At 39.4% G+C, this 20,644-nt stretch overlaps 1 protein-coding gene across 1 annotated transcript in view; it reads left to right on the top strand.

Moving 5' to 3' along the window:
- Nucleotides 1-20,644, top strand: part of SNX4 (sorting nexin 4) — a 56,692-nt gene that overhangs the window by 21,070 nt on the left and 14,978 nt on the right. Inside the window, exons 3-7 of the mRNA XM_024215841.3 lie at nt 3,181-3,319; nt 3,403-3,552; nt 5,857-5,904; nt 11,796-11,851; nt 18,904-18,976. Of these exons, the coding sequence (XP_024071609.1) occupies nt 3,181-3,319; nt 3,403-3,552; nt 5,857-5,904; nt 11,796-11,851; nt 18,904-18,976 (466 nt within the window). The remainder of the gene's footprint in view (nt 1-3,180; nt 3,320-3,402; nt 3,553-5,856; nt 5,905-11,795; nt 11,852-18,903; nt 18,977-20,644) is intronic.

The raw sequence follows: 20,644 nt of genomic DNA, 5'->3' as shown, positions 1-20,644 counted from the left end.
TGTTTTCTGGCTTAAGTGGGGCTCGTCCAGTTTTGTTTGTAATCAGCAGCAGTTTTGTGTGTTGGAATGTTTATGAATGAGAATCTTCTTGTTTTTTGTTTTTTTTTTGTTTGTTTCCTGTGGAAATCGTGTGTGTGGTTTCAATTATTTGGAGTAAAGCTACTTAATCAAAAGGATGCGTTAAGCATCCTGTTTAAAAACATGCTCTGCCCATATGGGGAAAGAATCATTGACTTAAAGTAACGGATGATAATGGGTTAGCTCTTTGTTGCTTAAAGTTCATTTACTTAATCCAATGTTAAGTCATTAGTATAATACAGGAGCTGAAACAGCATACAGAACAAGGATTTTGTGGTTCTTATATTTATAATGGGGCTGTGTTTTTCAGGGTTCAAATGTTGATCATATAGCTTCATTGTCTTAAAATGTACCAAATAGCTTTGGTAAGATTATTGGAATTTAGTCTTGTAACTTAGAATTTTGTTTTTAAAAAATCAGATAATGGTTGTCTTAGTTCTTTAGATGCCTTTAAAAAAAACCTTTCTTCACAGCTAGAAATAATGGATAGGAGCAGGTTCAAACTTGACATTGTACAGCTTTAAATCTGCTGGAAGAAACAGTGCACTGTACTGCCGAGTACCATTAAGTCTTCACAGCTGGTAACCCCATGGCAGAGTTAATAGTACTCACTGTAAGTTTATACCAGCAGTTCCCAGAATGCATTTACTGCTGCTTAGAAAAATTAAATTTGGTCACTTAATAAAAAGCAGTAATATTTTTAAGTCTACTGTAGGTCTGCACATTGGGGACCCTGTTTTGAGTTTCTCTCTGCATGTGCATATTTCACTATATCAGTGGTGGGCAACCTGCGGCCTGTCAAAGTAATCCTCTGGTGGGCCACGAGACCGTTTGTTTACATTGACCGTCTGGTGGCACGGCCGCCCGCGGCTCCCAGTAGCCACGATTCGCCATTTCTGGCCAATGGGAGGTGCGGGAAGCAGTGGCCAGCACGTCCCTGCGGCCCACACTGCTTCCCGCAGCTCCGATTGGCTAGGAACAGCAAACCGCGGCCACTGGGAGCTGTGGGCAGCACAATGTAAACAAACTGTCTCGCGGCCCACCAGCGGATTACCCTGATGGGCTGTGTGTGGCCTGTGGGCCACAGGTTGCTGACCCCTGCACTATATGGTGGTTTATAGGTTAGCAACATATCAGTAATATTTTCTGGTTAAATTCTAACATGTACTGTTCCATTGTAGCAGAATTTCCTGTGTGTGTTAGGGGGTGGAGGTTATTTAGTACATAATTATTTTATTATTAATATATGTATATATTGTTTTTCATCCCAAAGGATCCCAGAATCTGTAGCAATACAGAAATTCTTTAAACCCAGCACTGAAATACAGCCACTTTTGGGACTGAACAAGTCAGCTGTGTGAAAGTGCATGACAACACTGTACAAAATTTTATCACAGGAAGTGAGGAATACTGTTTCCAATTATATCTGTATGTAGAATATAATTACACTGAAATTAGCAAAATGCACCAAAGTAAAAATACTTTACTGTTTTTTTGCAAAAAGACATGGAATCTTGAATAATCACTAGTAGTAAGTATCTCAGGTTTATGTTTTCTAAAAAACTAGTGCTTTTAATGGCACAACGTCCTCTTACTATATTGACTCAAACAGAGAATGCCAGGGAGTCACCAACACTACTTGTACAACGCTCATGATTTTCCTCTCTCTTTGCTTCTCCTGCATCGATCTCTGCGCTTTCTTTCCATGCTGCTTTTTACACACATGGAACACTCCTCAGAACCGGTTCAGAAAGCCACTACCTTTTCCACATTTAAATCCCGTCTGAAGATGTACTTTTACCATGATGCCATCAAGAAATTAACTGACTAATAATAGCAAAGCTGAGGGGCAGTTGGGGTAGATTATGTATCTAATGAAAATAACAAAATACAATATTTTCGAGGTGGGGAGTGGGGGAGAAGGGTTGTATTATCAGGATTTAACCAGTTGCGCTGACTACTTTACTTGTATGTTGTACCTGCTTACCCTTCCTTTAGCCAGTTTGTTTTATTTTGGGTTTGGGTTTTTTTTGGACTGTAAACTCTTAAATCCTCTGAATATGAAAAGGACACCATCTTGAAGTCTAGTCAACTTAAAAGATCTTTCAGGTACTACACTTCTTTCTGAGGCCTCTTTAAACATCTTTGTGGCTTTAGAATTGCACTTACATAGGTGTTTTTAAAATGTGTGTTTTCTCCACAGTTGCTGTGTGAAGATCCAAACAAATAGGGAAAACTAATTTTAACTATGGGGTTGAGCCAGTGAACACTTAGGCTGTGTCTACACTGCCACTTTCAGCGCTAAAACTTTTGTCGTTCAGGGGTGTGAAAAAACACCCCCTTGAGCGACAAAAGTTTTAGCGCTGAAAAGCGCCAGTATAGACAGCGCTTTATCACCGGGAGCCACGCACCTGGCAATAAAGCTACCACCGCTCGTTTGGGGTGGGGTTTTTTATCGCTGGGAGAGCTCTCCCTCAGCAATAAAGCGTGTCTACACTGCCCACATCACAACGCGGCCGCGTTGTAATGTGGGTAGTGTAGACATTACTTATATCAAGCATAAGACTCAATCCTGCAAGGTGCTAAATACTCCTGTGAAGTTCTGAGGGCCTTTGACTTCTGCAGAAGTCAGTGGGACTTGAGGGCTAGAGGTCCTTAGAGGTTTGAACCCACAATGCTTACTGCTGTGAGTAATAACTGTGCTCGCATGAGTACAGTTACTCATATACATAACTGTTTGGTGGATTGGGCCCTAACTGACTCTCTGAAGAGTGAAACGAAATGCACAAAATAAACAAACAGGAAAACGGGGCAAGGGGGAATCTCAAATCTTCCAGTTACTGGTAAATGTAAAAATCTTGAGGGATACTTATACCAGTAGTAGGTTTAAAAGAAAGTTCAGGAAGCTTTGTGAAATAACTTGGTGTCCCTTTTAAAAAATAATCTTAAATACTGAAGAATGTTAAATTATTAAAGTAATCACAAGTGGGGTACTATGATTTTTATTTTATTTTTTTATATTAGGTGTCTGAATTGTAACAATTGTATTGATGGTCTTAGAAAAATATCAGTAACACTCAGTTTGGATATTTTATTTTTCAGAGCTGTTGAGTCTCAGACTGAAGGACAGTGCTCTCCACCAGACTCCCTTTGGAGGCGATACAGTGAATTTGAGTTGCTGAGGAATTATTTGTTAGTTAACTATCCGCATATTGTTGTTCCACCTTTGCCAGAAAAAAGGGTAAGAAAATTGAAACTTCAACTCACTTTGCCTTACATTTAGCACTGAATTTAGCTGCTCTTAATTCTATTCTGTTCACACAGGCTGAGTTTGTTTGGCATAAGTTATCAGCGGATAACATGGATCCAGACTTTGTGGAAAGACGAAGGATTGGTTTGGAAAACTTTCTAATACGTGTGGCTTCGCATCCCATCATTTGTCAGGACAAAATTTTTTATTCCTTTTTAACACAGGTATTGTAGAAAGGCATTCTTTATTTCTAAGTACTTCCCTCCACTTTTACTTAGTTGTTCAGCTTTTAAATATTAAACACTAATAACTTTTCTTCAGTGACTTTTAAATTGTTTCCTGCTCTACTTCTGCATTAACAAATTAAAGGTGGGCAAGTGTTATTAGGTTATCTAATCTACCTCCTGTCAGTACACAGTTGTGCTTTACAATGTGCCTTATAATTCTTTTTCCAGTCTCATTCTAAGACTGTTAGGGGATGAGATTACCACCTCCCTTAGAACTCTATTTCACAACTTAATGTAACTCAGTCAGGAAGTCTTTCCTGACACTAAATTTAAATATTTAGCATATTATACATTTTGCTGCATTTACTGCACTGACTTCCAGTTTGTTGTTTTTTGAGGGGGTGGGCAGTTTGGATGCAAATGACTAATCTATTAAACCAGTGGTTCTCAAACTTTTGTACTGGTGACCACTTTCACATAGCAAGCCTCTGAGTGAGACACCCCCTCCCTTATGAATTAAAAACACCTTTAAATATATTTAACACCATTATAAATGCTGAAGGCAAAGCGGGGTTTGGGGTGGAGGGTGACAGCTTGTGACCCCCCATGTAATAACCTCACGACCCCATGATGGGTCCTGACCCCCAGTTTGAGAACCCCTGTATTAAACCTTATGTGCTTTAGTTCTTGGCTATTTCATGCTCCAGTCTGACAGCTGTGATCAACTGGAATGCTCTCACTGACAGTCCTAGAGTGTCCATTGTGGGGGAAGAACAGAACTACAACTTACTGATGTTCTGGTCACATTGTAAAGCTGTGACTGAAATTTCTTTTTTGACTCAGACTTTTGTGTTCTTATTGAGGTAATATTATTATTTTAATTGCTTTGTGTGCCTAATAAGTTGTGATATTGCATTTTACACATTGGGATGAAATTAATGAACACTTTCCATGATTCATAGTTACACATATATACCCTCCTGTACCATACAATATAATTCTTCAAGCCTATTTTGGTGTTTACGTGGTTGAATTATTTCATTTTCGCATCTCTCACTCAGTTTTTACTTAGGCAAGCTACATCGTTTGTTCTTTTTAATCTTTCTTGATACATTACAGGCGGCTTGTACAGTCACATTGGTGACTTCTTCTGAGATCCTTTCCAGCTCTACATTTTTATGCTTAATTCCTCCAGCTCTTTAATCCTTTTTTCTTGCTTTTCTCTGAATTTTCTCCATTGTGTCAAGAATTGTCTTTGTTGTAAGTCAGTGTCCAGGACCGTGTCCGGTATCCTAGGTACAGTCTGATAAGAATTAGTCTCCTTTCTTCTGCTCAAATAAGATTGAACTTTTTTGTTGTTGTCATCACCCTGCAACTGAATATCTAGTGTAAGTCTAGGATCACATTTGTCACTGCTAATAGTGATCATCACGGGAAGGTTGGCCTAATGAAGAAAAACCTAATTAAAACGTACAGGAAAGTGGCATGTATGGTATTTGCTTTTGCTTTCTTAATATTTTTTCTTATTTGTGAAAGTTTCTCTATTACAGTTCAGCTTACAACCTTTAGAGTATTCCGCTGTGGGTTATTAGGAGGAGCATTCTGTGAACATGCTGAATGTTTATCATCTGAATTTCCCAGACAATACAAAAGAACAGTTTTAAATTTGCAATGTGAACATTGCTACCTTGACTATTTCCGTTTCTTACTCAAGTTAAGACACTTTTTAAAAAAAAAATAATGTGCCCTATTTTTGAAGTATGCTGTTTTGAAAAGTGGTTCATTCATTTGGTCTTGTTGGTCTGATGGCTTAGCCGGTCGTATAATGAGCTAGAAATGAGGCAGATTGAGGCCTCAACTCAGTCTCAGTCCTGGAATTGGTGGTGGCTGGGAACATTAAAGAAGTGACTCTGCCACTACCCCTCTTCTTATAAAGTGTGAATCGCTCGTCAGACAAGAATCCTCTTAAGAACACAGGATAATGCAGCCTGCTGGTGTCATGTAGTGAAGGGGAAAAGTTGTGAAGGGGATGGTGGGTAAACATAAAACCTGTCGTACAGAATGACCCATTATTCTAAGTCCAGACGTTGAAAGGAAGATTTTCTTGACCTACCTTTTTTAGAACTTGGTCCAGGGAGTGGGACTGAGCCAATGTTTGGATGCTTGTGATTCCCACATAACCCAAGGAGATTCTCCAATGTCCTTTCTGCCTAGAAGTGGTGCTATTATCATGTCTCATATAGACTGTGCCTGCTGTATGTTTGTCAGTGAAGATTACTGAAGTGAAACTTTTATTTCTAGGAAGGTGGATGGAAAGAAATGGTGAACGAGACCGGGTTTCAGTTAAAGGTAATTATTATATGCATTTGTGTAGTGAATGTTGTGACCCTGTGAACTGTTCTGACCACAATTAAAGACCATAATTCAGTGTCTCTGCAGAGTTATGCTTGCTGTTGTGTTAAAAATAGCAGGCCCATGACGAACTGCATAATTTTGACCATATAAGGAAACAGTGTAGTACTGGTATTATGTAACAGATAATTACCAGATTTCATAAGTGAGGGAAGCTGCGACAGGTCAGTTAATCTGCCCATGTTTCATATTTGATGCAGAGTAGAATTAATATTAAGAATTATGACCCCTGTATTTTTAAAAGCAGACTGAGCTGGTTTCAGAGTGACACCAACCTAGACAAATATCATGCCAAAGCAGGACTGTAAAGGCCAGCTCTAAAGGTTGACAGCCTTGAAGGAGAGGGTGCTTATTTGGGGTAATGAGGTGGAACGTACAAATAAGAACTGAAATGCTTCAGCCAAAGCTCTGAATACAGTCCTGAATGAATTTTTAAACAGATCTTGGGGTTTGGTATGATAAGTTAGGTACCTCAGAGAAACCTGAACAAGACAACAGAAGAGCAGAGATGGCCAAGGCCCAGGAGGATGTCTCTGACAGGACGAGTAGCCAAAAGGGTCAGATGGGAGAAAGGACAGTGCTCCCTAGCAATGGAGGTAATCCAAGATATACTTACCTAGTTCAACTGTTGCTGAGTCTCAGACTAGATATGTTATGCAGAATTTTATTTGCTTAATTAGACCATTTGATTTTTAATTAGTTTTGAGGAAGTCACTGCAATAAATCCTTGAAGGGAACATGCTCCTCTGACGACTTATAGGAGGCAATTGAGAAGAAAATTGAACATCCAGTTAGGACAAACTTCTAACATGAGCCACCTATACACTGATTGCAGTCAGTAGTGGGAGAGGGAAAACTGATGGAGGACAGGCAGGAATAGGTGACCAAGTGTTACATTAGTACACAGGCAAAGTATAGGTACATAGGAATTTGTTGACAGATGCAACTTTTGGGCATAGCCATATGTACTCTGATTCTGTGGGTGCAAAATATAGTGTGTATGAATCTAAGCCTTCATCTTAAATATATAGTCTCTAATTCTCTTGGTTGCAAAGAAAATCCTTCAAATGTGAGTATAAATGAATGAAGTACTGTTGTCCTGAATCTGCTGAAAGCCTAAAAAAATAATTCTGGGGTGTGATCTGTCCCCATTAATCACAAGGAGGTTTAATGCTGGCACCTACTGATGATGGCAATTTGACTTCAGTTCACTGCTGATTGTATTACTGGGCACATTCTGCTGATGTCCATATCCCATAATTTCAAACTGCCTGCCTGGTGTGAAAATCTGCACCTGTCCCCTATCCACCTACCACAACCTTTAGCTTCCTTCCCTCCCAACACATACAGCACGTACAGACCACATCTTCAGTGCCACTATGTATGTTCAATAAAAAAAATCTGCAACCGACTGAAAATTAAAAATGTAGAGCCAGGGTAAAATAAATTGAATTGAAGATTGAATTAAATAGTACACTAGGACAATATTCCTTTTACGTACTTTTTCTGTTAAATGAAAATGGAGCTTTTATTTATCTGAAGCTGCTGCAGAATATAGGGTCTTTGACACAGAATTATGAGTAAACATGCTGTGGATTTGTGGTAGACTTTTGTCTTGGGGGTCTCTTCTAACACTGCTAGGCATTTAGGACCATCATTCTAGGGGACAGTTTATGGCACTGGAGTCTGAAGAGTGGACTCTTCTTTTTTTTTTTTTTTTTTTTTTTTTTTAGGGTTTTTTTTTTTTTTTTTTTTTTTTTTAAGTTTGTAACAAGATCTGTACTCATTCAGTACATTGAGGCATATAGGGAACTCAACCATATAATGGAGAGTGGGATTTTCCATGTAGTGATTAAGGGTACTGTCAATGTTCAGTGGAAAAAAATAGGTGAACAAGAAGATAAGTATTCCTTAGAAAAGAGAGGCCAAGTTATCATCCAAGGAGTTAGGCTGCAAATTCAGGAAGAAATATATCTGGCACATAATAGTAGAGAGGAAACAATGTGAGAGAGGGGGTTACAGGGGAATATTAAAAAGGTAAAAAATAAAAATTTTAAGGATGCACATGTAGAAATAGGAATAGCATTTGCAATGGTTTTCCTGTGTATTCATTTGAATTGCAAGAATGACCATGTTTTTATTAACCTCTTGATTATCTATGGGCTGATATGTGGATGTAACATCTGCTTGACAGATCTTTCTGGAAAAACTTGATCCTATCCTGCTCTGCTCCTTGAAGCTTTAAAACTGCGGAAGACAATTTTCTGAACCATCATTTAAAATTACTGATAGCACATCATAATTTGCAAAGCATTCAGATGGTAGACACTCTTAACTCATATTTTTAAATGATGTCATGTATGTTGTACCGCAAAATCATCAATTAATGAAAGCTTCTGTTTTAGGCTGTGTTTGAGAACAGCAGCATGGGCAGTTTGAGTTAGTTGCATTGAGAATGGTGGGAAGGGCATAATAAAAGTTTTTATTAAACTCAACTTAGATACTCCAGAATAATAGTGGGAGAAAGGAGAAAATTATGGCATGTAAGAGCAAGTGAGAAAAATATAGTTTCTGTTAAACAAATTGTCAGATACATGGCCTGTTCAGTTCATTTAGCTTTATTAAAATGTAGGTTACTTGAGAGGGGAAGAAGGAACCCAAAGAACAACAGTTAAATTACTTTAAAATATTCAAAATAAACAACTGTCTGACAGATGGTATCTTAGGTAAAATGTAAGATGAGACAATCGCCATTCCGCTTTCTAGATTTCTGACAGTGTGCATGGTTATTTTCTCTGTGGCATCCGTGCTTCCCTAAGGAAAATGTTACATTTTAATAAAATAATGGGGAATGGAGCCTTTCTGTTTCCTTTGCTAAACCTTTTAACTATACATTCAGTTTCTGTCCTGAATGTAAAAATAAAAGGGTTTTAGTAAGCTGATAGATTTGGTTCCTTATGGTAGCTTAATAATAATATCAGAGGCAGATTTATACTTGGAGTGCGTAGTTGTGTAGGACCAGAAGCAAGCCATGGGCCCATTTTCTGCCTTTGTTCCGCGACGCCAGAGGGTTTGCAGACTAATTAGATGGCACAGTCCAGACACTGCAATACACTAGTCGAACAGATGAAGATCCTGTGTTTAAACCAGGAGGATTTATTTTGGATTACCCTGACTACTCTGAGTTAGAATTCTGTCTCTACCAGCTGTAATGCTTTCCCCCTGCCCCCAAAATACTGCAATTTAGAATACGTGTTTAAATGTTCTTTCAAACTTTTTTGCTCTGGGAGGGCAAAATACAATGCACTATCTTCCCCACCTCCCACCCCCAGTCATAGTTAATCTGGAGGAGGAAAAACATGGTGTACAATTTCCCCCCCTCCCCCTCCCAAACAAACAAACCTTAACAAAACGGCACTGGCTACTCCTGAGCACAAAGCCAGTACCTCTTTTTAACTGCTATATTCCATATTGTCATCCAGTTTTTGCTTTTGTGTGTGAAAGCTACTTGACTCAGTCTCAATTGACCGCCAATTCCACTTCAAGTATTCACTCCATTTAACCACCTCTGTAAATTCTTTTTGCACATACTCTCAATTTACAAAAATGTCTGTCCAGAAGCCTTACATAAACTTGCTCTAGCTTGATAGTAACCCTTAGCTAGCTTGTAGTATGATTTTTGTTTGAAATCAGTGTGTAAAAAATGGCCAGATTGATAATGCACAAGAAGTCAAGCTGTGTTATTTCCTTCTTGTGCATCATCAATAGTAAAGATTCTGCAGGACAGATTGTTTCCTCAGTTACACCTGTGAAACTTCATTGGCTTTGAAAGATTACGTATGTGTAACTGAGGGCAGAATTTGGTACTGTAAGTGGACCTTTTGATGATGCATTCAGAACCCAGAGTAGAATTGACTGTCTTGCTCTCCCAGAGAGCTCTTTTAACTCTGTAGTGTGAACAGCTGTATATAAAGTAGTGTAAATACTTTTGCCCATAAAGTAAGCAAGTATGAGTCAGACTGCTCAGAGGAAACAGGTCTCATGACCAAGATGTTACCAGACACCTTTGAGTAGAACTGAGTCTTGACACCTGTCACTTATCTTTGCTGAAAACTAGCCAATCTATTCTTAAATAAAATTTAAAAAACCCTTCCTTTGCACTCTGAGAGATGACTATAGGGGGGTTGGGATATTTGCTCCCTCAGTCTGTAGAATGTTTGGAGAAGCAGAGTTACTGCTGGAAAGTAACTCCTTTTTATTCCTTGACCACACTTTTGTATAATACACATCAGTAGCTATCATGCCAATCGCAATAGCAAAATTACTTTTTAATTGAGCTCAGACGTTGTGCTCAGCACTCTACCAACATGAGATGAGATTCCAGCGTCAAGGATATTACAGTGAAATTCAAACACGGTTCAGCTTGGACACAATGTGATGGGAGGCGGAACAGTCTCGTTCTGGTGCCAATCTCATAAATGGAATTTACTGAGAGGCTTATGAAGGGAAACTTTCTACTCTAACTCCAAGCGAGCATTGGGTTCTACTGGAATCAGTTGCTAAATAACTTTTTTAAAACTGCTGTTAAGAGTTGCTGACTTTGCTGCAATTGATGCACAAAATATTATTCCTATAGCAAACATCATTGCTAAAAACTCTCTCTGCCAGAAGGTACAGTTGTGAATTATCACTCTTACTGAGCCTTTTGCGCCAGAAGTCTTGGTTCTTTTAAACTTACTTCTTTTCATTTTGAAGAAGGATTAACCAAAATGAACTCGGGCAACTTCTGAAGGGAGCATCCACACAGGGATTGCATGTGCTCTAATTTAGCACCTTGCACCTTTTAGTTAATTTGTCTTAATTTTCTTGAGTGTCTCCATCTGGACATGTTCTTAAAGGCCTTACTATCTGAGGCAGGGACTGACTTTTTGTTGTGTGTACATGTCTAGCACATTCAGGCCCCAATGACCAGGACATGTAGGTATTACAGTAATAATTACAGTAAAACAAATAAAATAAGTGGAGACATGTTGCTCTTTTACAGAGTAAACATAAAAACTGATGAATTCTAACTAAATTCTTAAAAAATTTAAACCACAAAAGTAAGAATTAGTGTTGGGAATTCCATACTTCAGTTGCAGGCACTGGTAGAGTAACATTTTTCTCAGAAACAGAGCAGAAAGTTTAATTAAAGCAACTGTTTCTTTACAGAAGAAAATCCAGTGATCCAATTTGCGATTCAATATAGCAGTTTCCTATCTATTGAAAAGGAACACTGCATCAAAAGCTGGCACTATTCTCATTCACAGATATATGTATGCTTTCCTCTACAGTAACTCTGAAAATGAGAGAACACAATAGATTTGTGTTTGATGCCACTGGGGAACTGTTTTTGGTAATTCAGAGCATATAAAGGTCATTTCCACTATTGGTTTTCTTTGGTTTGAAAAATATATAAAATAATTTGTCCATATAGCCTTAGACCTACTTGCATCACCTGAAAAGAATGTAGGGTTATATATCTTAATTTTGTGGTTTGTGTAACATTTCAAGAAAAGAATATTTTGCTGGGGTTTATGATTATACTAGTTTAATGATATTGGATACTGTTTACATGCTAGTTCACAGAACAGTTTTGTTTTCTAGCCTTTTCTCTAAAAGCAGCCTGACATTAACTCCTTCACTTGTCAGATTTGTTCAATATGTTTGAAATTTTTGATGAAGTACCATGACAGAAAACTGCAGCTTTCTACTGTGGCTGCCAGCAAAGAGAAATTGTTGCTTGATGTTGTTATAATGCAATTATATTTCAAACTTTTTTTTTCCAGGCAGACTCCAGGTTAAAAGCTCTTAATGCAACATTCAGAGTGAAAAACCCAGACAAGTAAGATTTTTCTTACTAGTTACAATTGTAATTATGAATGATAGTGTGTGCTATCTATGTAATTTTTCATTTCCGAGTGTATGCTATCTGCACACTTTTTAAACCTCATTAACAAACCCAATAAGGGACAGTGAAAAGAGGCTTGAAAAACCCAGTTCACAGGGAGAGCAGGAAACTCTTAAGGGAAATGCCATTACCTTATGCAGAATCTAAGCTTTCATTTAAAAAAACAAAAAAAAAAATCTAGTCTTTGTTTGCAAAGAAACCTTTTCAAATTAATGCAGTGGTACCTTCCTGAATCTGCAAGCATACATAGCCAATATCTCTCTTGTGCACACACACAAATATGTGCACTTGCCAGTGCTGCAGTTCCCAAGCTGCCAATTTTCACAGCTGCTATTGGAAACCCAGATCAGTTTCAGTCTTCCGTGTCTTGGGAAGCTGTGGGTAGCTGCCGAGGCAGGCACTGGAGTTATTAGCTGGATAGGAGGCCTATTAACAGAGGCTGAAGTATGGGGAGTATATAATAGTAGACACTCCTCCTTTCGGCCAGAGGAGGATAGTATAGGACAGTGGTTTCCAAACACTGGGTTGCAGGAAAGTGTCAGACGGTTCCACAGGTGCTGGCTTCTTCCTTTCCGTGGGGGTGCTCAACCCCAGGCCCTGCCCCCACTCCACCCCTTCCCTCAAGGCCCCGACCCTGCTCTGCCCCCGCTTCGCCTCTTCCCAACCAGTTCCACACCCTCCCCTGAGCGCACCCGTCTCCGCTCCTCCCCTTCCTCGCAGCGCCTCTTACACGTCGCGGAACAGCTGATTGTGGCAGGCAGGAGGTGCTGGGGGGGGGAGGGGGGACTGGCTGCTGGTGGGTGCTAAGCACCCACGCATTTTTTTCCATGGGTGCTCCGGGTGCCCACAGAGTTGGCACCTATGGACGGTTCACTGTATCCAGGGCTGGATTAACCCATTGCTGGGCCCTGGCCTAGGCAAACATACACTTCTCCCAGCCTGGTGTGGAAAGGAAGCCACAGATGGGTGGGGAGTGCAGTTTGGAGAGGTAGCCTGCTCTGCATTCACCCTAGAGCAGTGGCACCTTTCCCATGGGGCTGGGCCTGTCTCCCCACTCTAGGTGTTGCGACCTGGCGCACATGGTTTCAGTGCCACTCAGGTTTGGGTTGCCCCAAACCTCAGTGGCACCGAGACTGTGTGTGCCAGGTCGCAACACTTGGAGTGGGGAGCTGGGCCCAGCCCCATGAGACAGTAGCTGCGCTACAGGTAGGCTAGCTCTCCAACTCCCCCTCCCCCTCCTTCCCGCCCCAGAGCCTTCTCAGTGGGCTGGGATTAGGGTTGTGGTGCCAGGGTGGAGGGTGCATATATGTAATGGTGAGTAACAACAACAAAAGGCCAAAATGCAGTTGGTGCATCCCCCCAGTAGAACATTTGGAACCACTGATATAGGAGACTCTCTGTAGCACCTAGGAGAGTAGGAGCGGGGTAAAATAGCAGACATTCCTGCAGCACCCAGGATAGTCTGACATGGGACAGAGGGAACCAAGAGACAGAGTGCTACTTCTCCCTTCCAACAATATGGTGCTACTTAAAATCTATCAGAAACTGAAGGATGAAATTCTGAAGCTGTGTCAAGAGATGACACCTTCCCCTTATACAGCATCTGAAAGTGGAATTGGGCCCTTGTTTGGATATTATCTTCCCCTCCCCCAAATCTTTTTTTTTATTAGTCTGTGACTAGTAGTGTTAGTCTTCTTGTTTTTAGGGCTTGGAAATTTTACCAGCCTCCTTAATATGGGAAGGAGAGATTGAGGTAACACAGAAAAGAGAAATGCAGTATTTATAGAGAGAGATTTGGAAAGGGGACGTGGAGGAAAGCACACAGTGTAGGGGAAGGAAAAGCAAAAGAGCAAAGTAGGTGATACTGGTGGTCTGTGGTATACGGGAAGTCAGATTAGATGATCTGATGGTCCCTTCTACGACTGTGAGATGAGGAAATTGATACTAAATGCCGCTAAGGAAAAGATGCATTATGATCTGGTTTTGGAAAGAAAAAGTAGAATACAGACAGGAATGGAGAGAATGTGTAATAAAAGCAAGAGTAGCATAGAGCTTGTTGAATAATATTTGTTATATTAGGGATGTTACCAATATTGAACAAATTTATTTGCCAAATACTTGTTGTGATATTCAGCCTGCTCAGTGGCTGGCCAAATGCTATTTGACAAATACACCTCTACCCCGATATAACGCGACCCGATATAACATGAATTCGGATATAGCGCGGTAAAGCAGTCTCCGGGGGGGGCTGCGCCCTCCGGCAGATCAAAGCAAGTTCGATATAACACGGTTTCACCTATAACCTATAACGCGGTAAGGTTTTTTGGTTCCCGAGGATAGCGTTATATCGGGGTAGAGGTGTATATTATTCAATAGATATTGGGGAAATTCAACAACTAATATATTGGACACTTTTTTCCTGCTATTCCATGGTGCCACTAGCTCTTATTGCAGGTAATGTTTTTACAAATTTATTAAATAGCTGATTAAAATGTTATAATTACATTACACGGTCTGTTTTATTCATTTGTATAGCAAAGGGTGGCTTGGCAGTTAGGGGGTTGGTTTTGGAAGTGTGGGAGCACCAATATCTTTCACTTGGCTAGTAGGCTTAGTCCCTGAGGTAGTAAGTATCAGTAGCTTTCTCAATCCTTAATTTAAACCAACCGTAGAAAGTTGGATAGCAACACAGCATTTCAAAAGTCTTAACTACTGAAGTTGGTTTGGAACAAAACCAAAGCTCTTCTGGTAGGCTGAATGGTTTTTATTGAAGGGGTCAGTGGTGAAAAAAATGTGCTCTTCTGTTGCTCAAAAATAAATTTGTAGTGACATTTCCACTGAATTCTCTAATCCAGTTTTGTTGCAAACATCCTGCTGTCTTCCTTCTGTACTTCAAATCCAATCAAAAATTGCTTTCCCAATGGTGCATTGTTCCTTTTTCATATAGTCCACTAGATAACAATTTTCATACTAGCTACTTTCCTAAAACAGAATGAAAAGGATCTGGGTAATATCACTGTGGCTGAGCCATATTAGACAATAGATTCTGCTTATGGCAGCTGAACTTATGTGACTCTCAGTAGTACACTTGATCCTGAGTCCCCATGCCATTTGTGGTTTCTATTTGCCTATTATACCTATTCTTAAAAATACCTTTTACTCCCCTATTGTTCTGTGAAGGGGAAATTGACCATAGTTATAGTAACTTTCTCTACAGACCTAGTGGTGTCAAATGCACAAAATAATTGGAAATAGAAAGGAGAAATTCTCTGGTGTCTTTCAGTTACAGTAGTTATAGTATAGTTATAGTAATCTTAAGTATGACTAGTAATAATAGTAGGTGAAGTATTTTCATCCAGAAGTGCTTTTTAAATTGGTAGTATCTATTAAAATGTGGTTCTAGTCTGAAAAGCGGCTGTAAGAAGCAGCAGCATCTGACTCAACTTACCTGCTTTTCATCTAAAGGTTTGGCTTCACTAGAAATGCTACAGTGGCACGGCCGTAGTGGTACAGCTGCACCGCTGTAGTGTAGACACTTACTACAGTGACAGAAGGGGTTCTTTCGCTGCTGTAGTAAACCCACCTCTCCGAGAGGTGGTAGGTAGGTCAAGAAGAATTCTTCCATTAACTGAGCAGTGTCTACACCAGAGCTTAGGTTGGCTTAGTTACATCTCACAGGACATGAAGTTTTTCAGTGCCCTGAGGATGTAGTTAAGCCAACCTAACTTCGTTGTGTAGACCAGCCCTAACTCACTAAAATAGGTTTTTACACTTGATAGCATTGCAGATCCAACACAGCTGACAGGTTGGGCATTGAGGAAACTGTGTTGAACTTTTGAACTAGTTTTTGCATTATCAACATGTTCAGCCATGTTCTGGCTCTACAGTTTTTACTGTTGGAGTTGCAAGAGCAGGAAAGCATCACTAGCTTACCTTTCTGATTCCAGGTAACTTGGAGTAATGGCATTTTGAAGCATATTTTTAGTAGTGAATTGAACAGATTTGATCTAAAAATCATTGAAAATCAGTAAACTTGTAATGCTGCAATGCTGTTTTTAGTTATTTTTCAGAGAAGAACTGCAATTTAAGTTCACACGTCCCTGTTCATCAAGGAATGGTGAGGAACAACACCAGTTTTGTTAGTTGTTCATGGAGCTTGGATACCAAAATTAATAGGCACCCTAGAACCACCTAAGATAACATTTTCTTCTAGCAGAGGAGGAGTTGGCATCATATAGATTTTAACAAGAAGAACATGGTATCTCAGATTTAGTGACAGTATGGGAATCCTCTCTAATCCTGTGCTGTCCATTTTCAGTCATCACTCTTCATGGAATAAGAGATGTCTGAAAGCTCTCTTGCTACTTAGTGTACTAGAACTATAGTGTATTTAGATTTTCAGAAAGCCTTTGACAAGGTCCCTCACCAAAGGCTCTTAAGCAAAGTAAGCTGTCATGGGATAAGAGGGAAGGTCAACTCATGAATTGGTAACTGGTTAAAAGATAGGAAACCAAGGGTAGGAATAAATGGTCAGTTTTCAGAATGGAGAGAGGTAAATAGTGGTGTCCCTGAGGGGTCTGTATGGGGCCTAGTCCTATTCAACATATTCATAAATGATCTGGAAAAAGGGGTAAACAGTGAGGTGGCAAAATTTGCAAATGATACAAAACTACTCAAGATAGTTAAGTCCCAGGCAGACTGTGAAGAGCTACAAAAGGATCTCTCAAAACTGGGTGACTGGGCAACAAAATGGCAGATGAAATTTAATGTTGATAAATGCCGAGTAATGCACATTGGAAAACATAATCCCAACTATACATATAAAATGATGGGGTCTAAATTAGCTGATACCACTCAAGAAATAAAGCTTGGAGTCATTGTGGATAGTTCTCTGAAAACATCCACTCAGTGTGCAGGGGCAGTCAAAAAAGCAAACAGAATGTTGGACATCATTAAGAAAGGGATAGATAATAAGAAAATATCATATTGCCTCTATATCAATCCATGGTACGCCCACATCTTGAATACTGTGTGCAGGTGTGGTCGTCCCATCTCAAAAAAGATATATTGGAATTGGAAAAGATTCAGAAAAGGGCAACAAAAATGATTAGGGGTATGGAATCGGCTTCCATCTGAGGAGAGATTAATAAGACTGGTACTCTTCAGCTTGGAAAGGAGACGACTAAGGGGTATGATTGAGGTCTATAAAATCATGACTGGTGTGGAGAAAGTAAATAAGGAAGTGTTATTTACTCCTTCTCATAACACAAGAACTAGGGGTCACCAAATTAAATTAATAGGGAGCAGGTTTAAAACAAACAAAAAAGAAGTATTTCTTCACACAACGCACAGTCAACCTGTGGAACTCCTTGCCAGAGGATATTGTGAAGGCCAAGACTATAACAGGGTTCAAAAAAGAACGAGAGAAATTCATGGAGGATAGGTCCATCAATGGCTGTTACCCAGGATGGGCAGGGATGGTGTCCCTAGCTTCTGTTTGCCAGAAGCTGGGATGACTACCTGTTCTGTTCATTCCCTCAGAGGCACCTGGCATTGGCTGCTGTCGGAAGACAGGATACTGGGCTAGATGGACCTTTGGTCTGACCCAGTATGGCCGTTCTTATGGACTTGATTTACTTAAGATATCTTCACCATTCATGTCTGAAGCTGTCCGACACACTGCCCTGGCATATATTTTATAAAACGTAAGCTAAAAGGATTGCCTTCTAAACCCCATCATGTAGATCAACAGCTATATTTGTGTTTCACGCTATAATTTCTCTGCTGGTCTTTAAATGTTTTGAAAGAAACTGTACACTTTAACCCTAATATGCCACACATTTTTGTGGAAAACTCTCTTTAGACATAGAAATCATAGAATGCCTATAAATGGCCTTTTCTGTCATGGGATGTTATGAGAAGCAATTTCCTAAATATTAGAAACGTGGTGTAAGCAAAGATTTTTTTTTTTTTTAATGGGTGCTGAAATTTGGTTCTTAAATTCATAATTAGCCACCTAAATAAGTGGCCTGTTTTTGTTTTTGTTTTTGTTTTTTAGTGCGACCTGCTGGGTTCTAAGCATTTCTGAAATCAGACCACTTATATATAGGTGACTGACTAAGAATTTAGAAGCCTAACTTTAGGCATCTGTTTGTTTGTTTATTTTTAAAATCTTGGCCTGGATTTTTTTTCACTACAATAATTGAGAGATCATCATTCAGTAGTTAGTCTGTTTTCTAGTTCCTATTCTTTACTTTCACTCTGGATAAAACACATGCCTCTGCACGATCTAAGGCTTCAAAATAGGGTTTAAGTTGGTCTTAAATGGTGTATAGCTCTTGTACTGATCATCTGCACAGGAGTAAATAACCCCCTCTTGAGGCTTTTCGCAAGTCAGCAACCTGCTCTGGGGTTCAGCTTAGCCATGGACATTATATCCATTTTACACACCACCTAGGTGTATTCTGAGGCTAATTTAATGTTTTTTAGAGTTCTTTGAGATCCTTGCATAAAAGGCACATTGTAAGTACAGGTAATATTTTATCAACTTCAAAAGAATTTAACAGTTTTTCATTAGTAAGCATAAAACCCATCAAATGGGATTTTAAATGAAAAGTTTCTTCCTGCTCTTTAGATCACATCTATCAAATAACATTCCACTTCATAAGTGCTCTTAAAAAAACCAGATACAGCAGTCTTTCAGAAAAAATGTCTGGTGTTTATATTTATTTCTTAGATTTATGGCATATAAATTGATCTGAACCTTTACTGTTGTTGTTTAAAAGTACAGTAGTTTTGCATGTGTGTAATTATTGACTAAAAAGGAGTTTGATTCTGTTGTCATTTGCTAGGAATCCACAGCTAATTCCACTTTAACATAAGTCAAGCTCAGTGTCGCCAGCTCTTGTGTTGTGGCTCTATCTTACATTTTGTGAAAGCTTGCTTTTGTGATAGCTAATGATGTACTATCTGTTTCCTGTTCCTAGGAGATTTACTGAGCTAAAACACTACAGCGATGAACTGCAGTCTGTCATATCACACCTTCTGCGAGTCAGAGCTGTAAGTATTTCCCATGTGTGTCCTAACAAATAGTAGAATATATTTATAAGACAGCATTTCTTCTTTATCAATAGAAAACTGATGGATGTATTCTTCACTTGAAATTGGTTTGTTGTACTGTCCAGTTTGTTTGTTTTTTGGGGAGGAGGGGGAAGGGAGCGCGAGAAATTATTTTATAACCATACACTTTGGGGGGAAGGAATTCTAAATGTGCTTGGAGTAAAGCAGTGTGAAATGTTTATCTCCAATATTGTTCCCCAGTCTGAATTATTCATGTTTTGATAGTCACTGGAAAAAGACCATTCTTACACCACAGATTTCTAGTTAAACAAATGCTTCCACAAACATTCATAATGCTGTTGTTTGGCTCATTGCTTTATTCTGTCTTGTAGAATACTTTACATGCAGTACCTTCTCATCATATTGGCAATTTAAAACCCCATGAAAGTCACTTGAGGAATTGGGAGGAGGGATGGTTGGTGCTTAGCTGGGACAATAGAACCTTGGGACTCAAAGTTGGTGCATCAGTAGCATGTCCAAAGTACTAGACAAGACCTGTAGCGATTTGGAGTGTTTTTAGACCCCAGTTTGTTGCACGGTCCATCAAAATCTGCAGCATAACATTGCATATTTCACAGAAATAGTGCAAAGTAGACTGTTACCAGAGAGTAAGATGCACATCTTCAATTACAATTCAGAGGAAAGGGAGAAGAGCAGAATAGCATTACTTCTTCTCCTTCATAGGTGTTGCTACTGGAGGAAGAAGCAAGGGGGCCAGAAGCCCACATCAACTAGAAAATGTTGGATCCCCACTGTACAGTTAGCAGGATTCTGCCTTTCTCTCGTGTCAAAAAGGAGTTAGAACGGCATGAGGTTTTCTGGAACGTAGACATATAATATTGTGTTTTCTAGAGCTTGTGGTGTGAATTCACGAGTTACGCAAGTTCCCCACAACACTTTTCATCTTACAGACTAGTCTATAATGAATAATGTCCTTTAGAATGATTAGAACAGACATGTCATGGAATCAGGATGGCTGTCTCCTATGGCTTGAAAACACAAGCTTTAAAAAAATACAAAACAGAGAAGGAAATAGGAAATTACAACCCTGGTAACAGGGAGCACGATACTAGTTCTTAGTGTGTTCAACAGGGGTTTACTTTTTGGCAAAAGTGTGCTGTAGGGGAGGATTGTTATTGATTGCCCTGTCGAGTGGAGGCATGTTAGAGGATTAATTGCTTGTATTCCAGTAACTTGCCTTCCTGCCAGTACATGTGTGTATGAGCTGTGTGACAGTGTTCTAACTTATTTCCTTTTTACCTCTTTGACACATGAATAATTATGTCTTTTATAAAGCTTCTGTTTAACTCACTGATGTATCAAACAGTGCTTTAATAATTGTGAAGGACGAAAATAAGTTGCACTTCGGAGTTCAGTGTAATGTAGAGAGGGAAATCAATAACTGTATAATTACCAACAGTGTAGCATGTGCAGGTTTCTGATTCTCTGAACGCATGAATTGATTTCTAGCTTTAGCAGCAAGTGTTGTGATGAGTTGACTCTTTCTTTCCCATTCTTTGTAGTATTGTATTTCAAAGAAAAAAATAAGCTTGTGCCTTTTCAGATTCTTCATCCTGTATGGAAAAGCTTTGAAGTTTCTTTTTTCTG

Source organism: Terrapene carolina, unplaced genomic scaffold, assembly GCF_002925995.2.
Source record: "Terrapene carolina triunguis isolate 2854851 unplaced genomic scaffold, T_m_triunguis-2.0 Scaffold62, whole genome shotgun sequence".
Taxonomy (NCBI): domain Eukaryota; kingdom Metazoa; phylum Chordata; order Testudines; family Emydidae; genus Terrapene; species Terrapene triunguis.
This window is presented reverse-complemented; position numbering and strand designations above follow the sequence as displayed.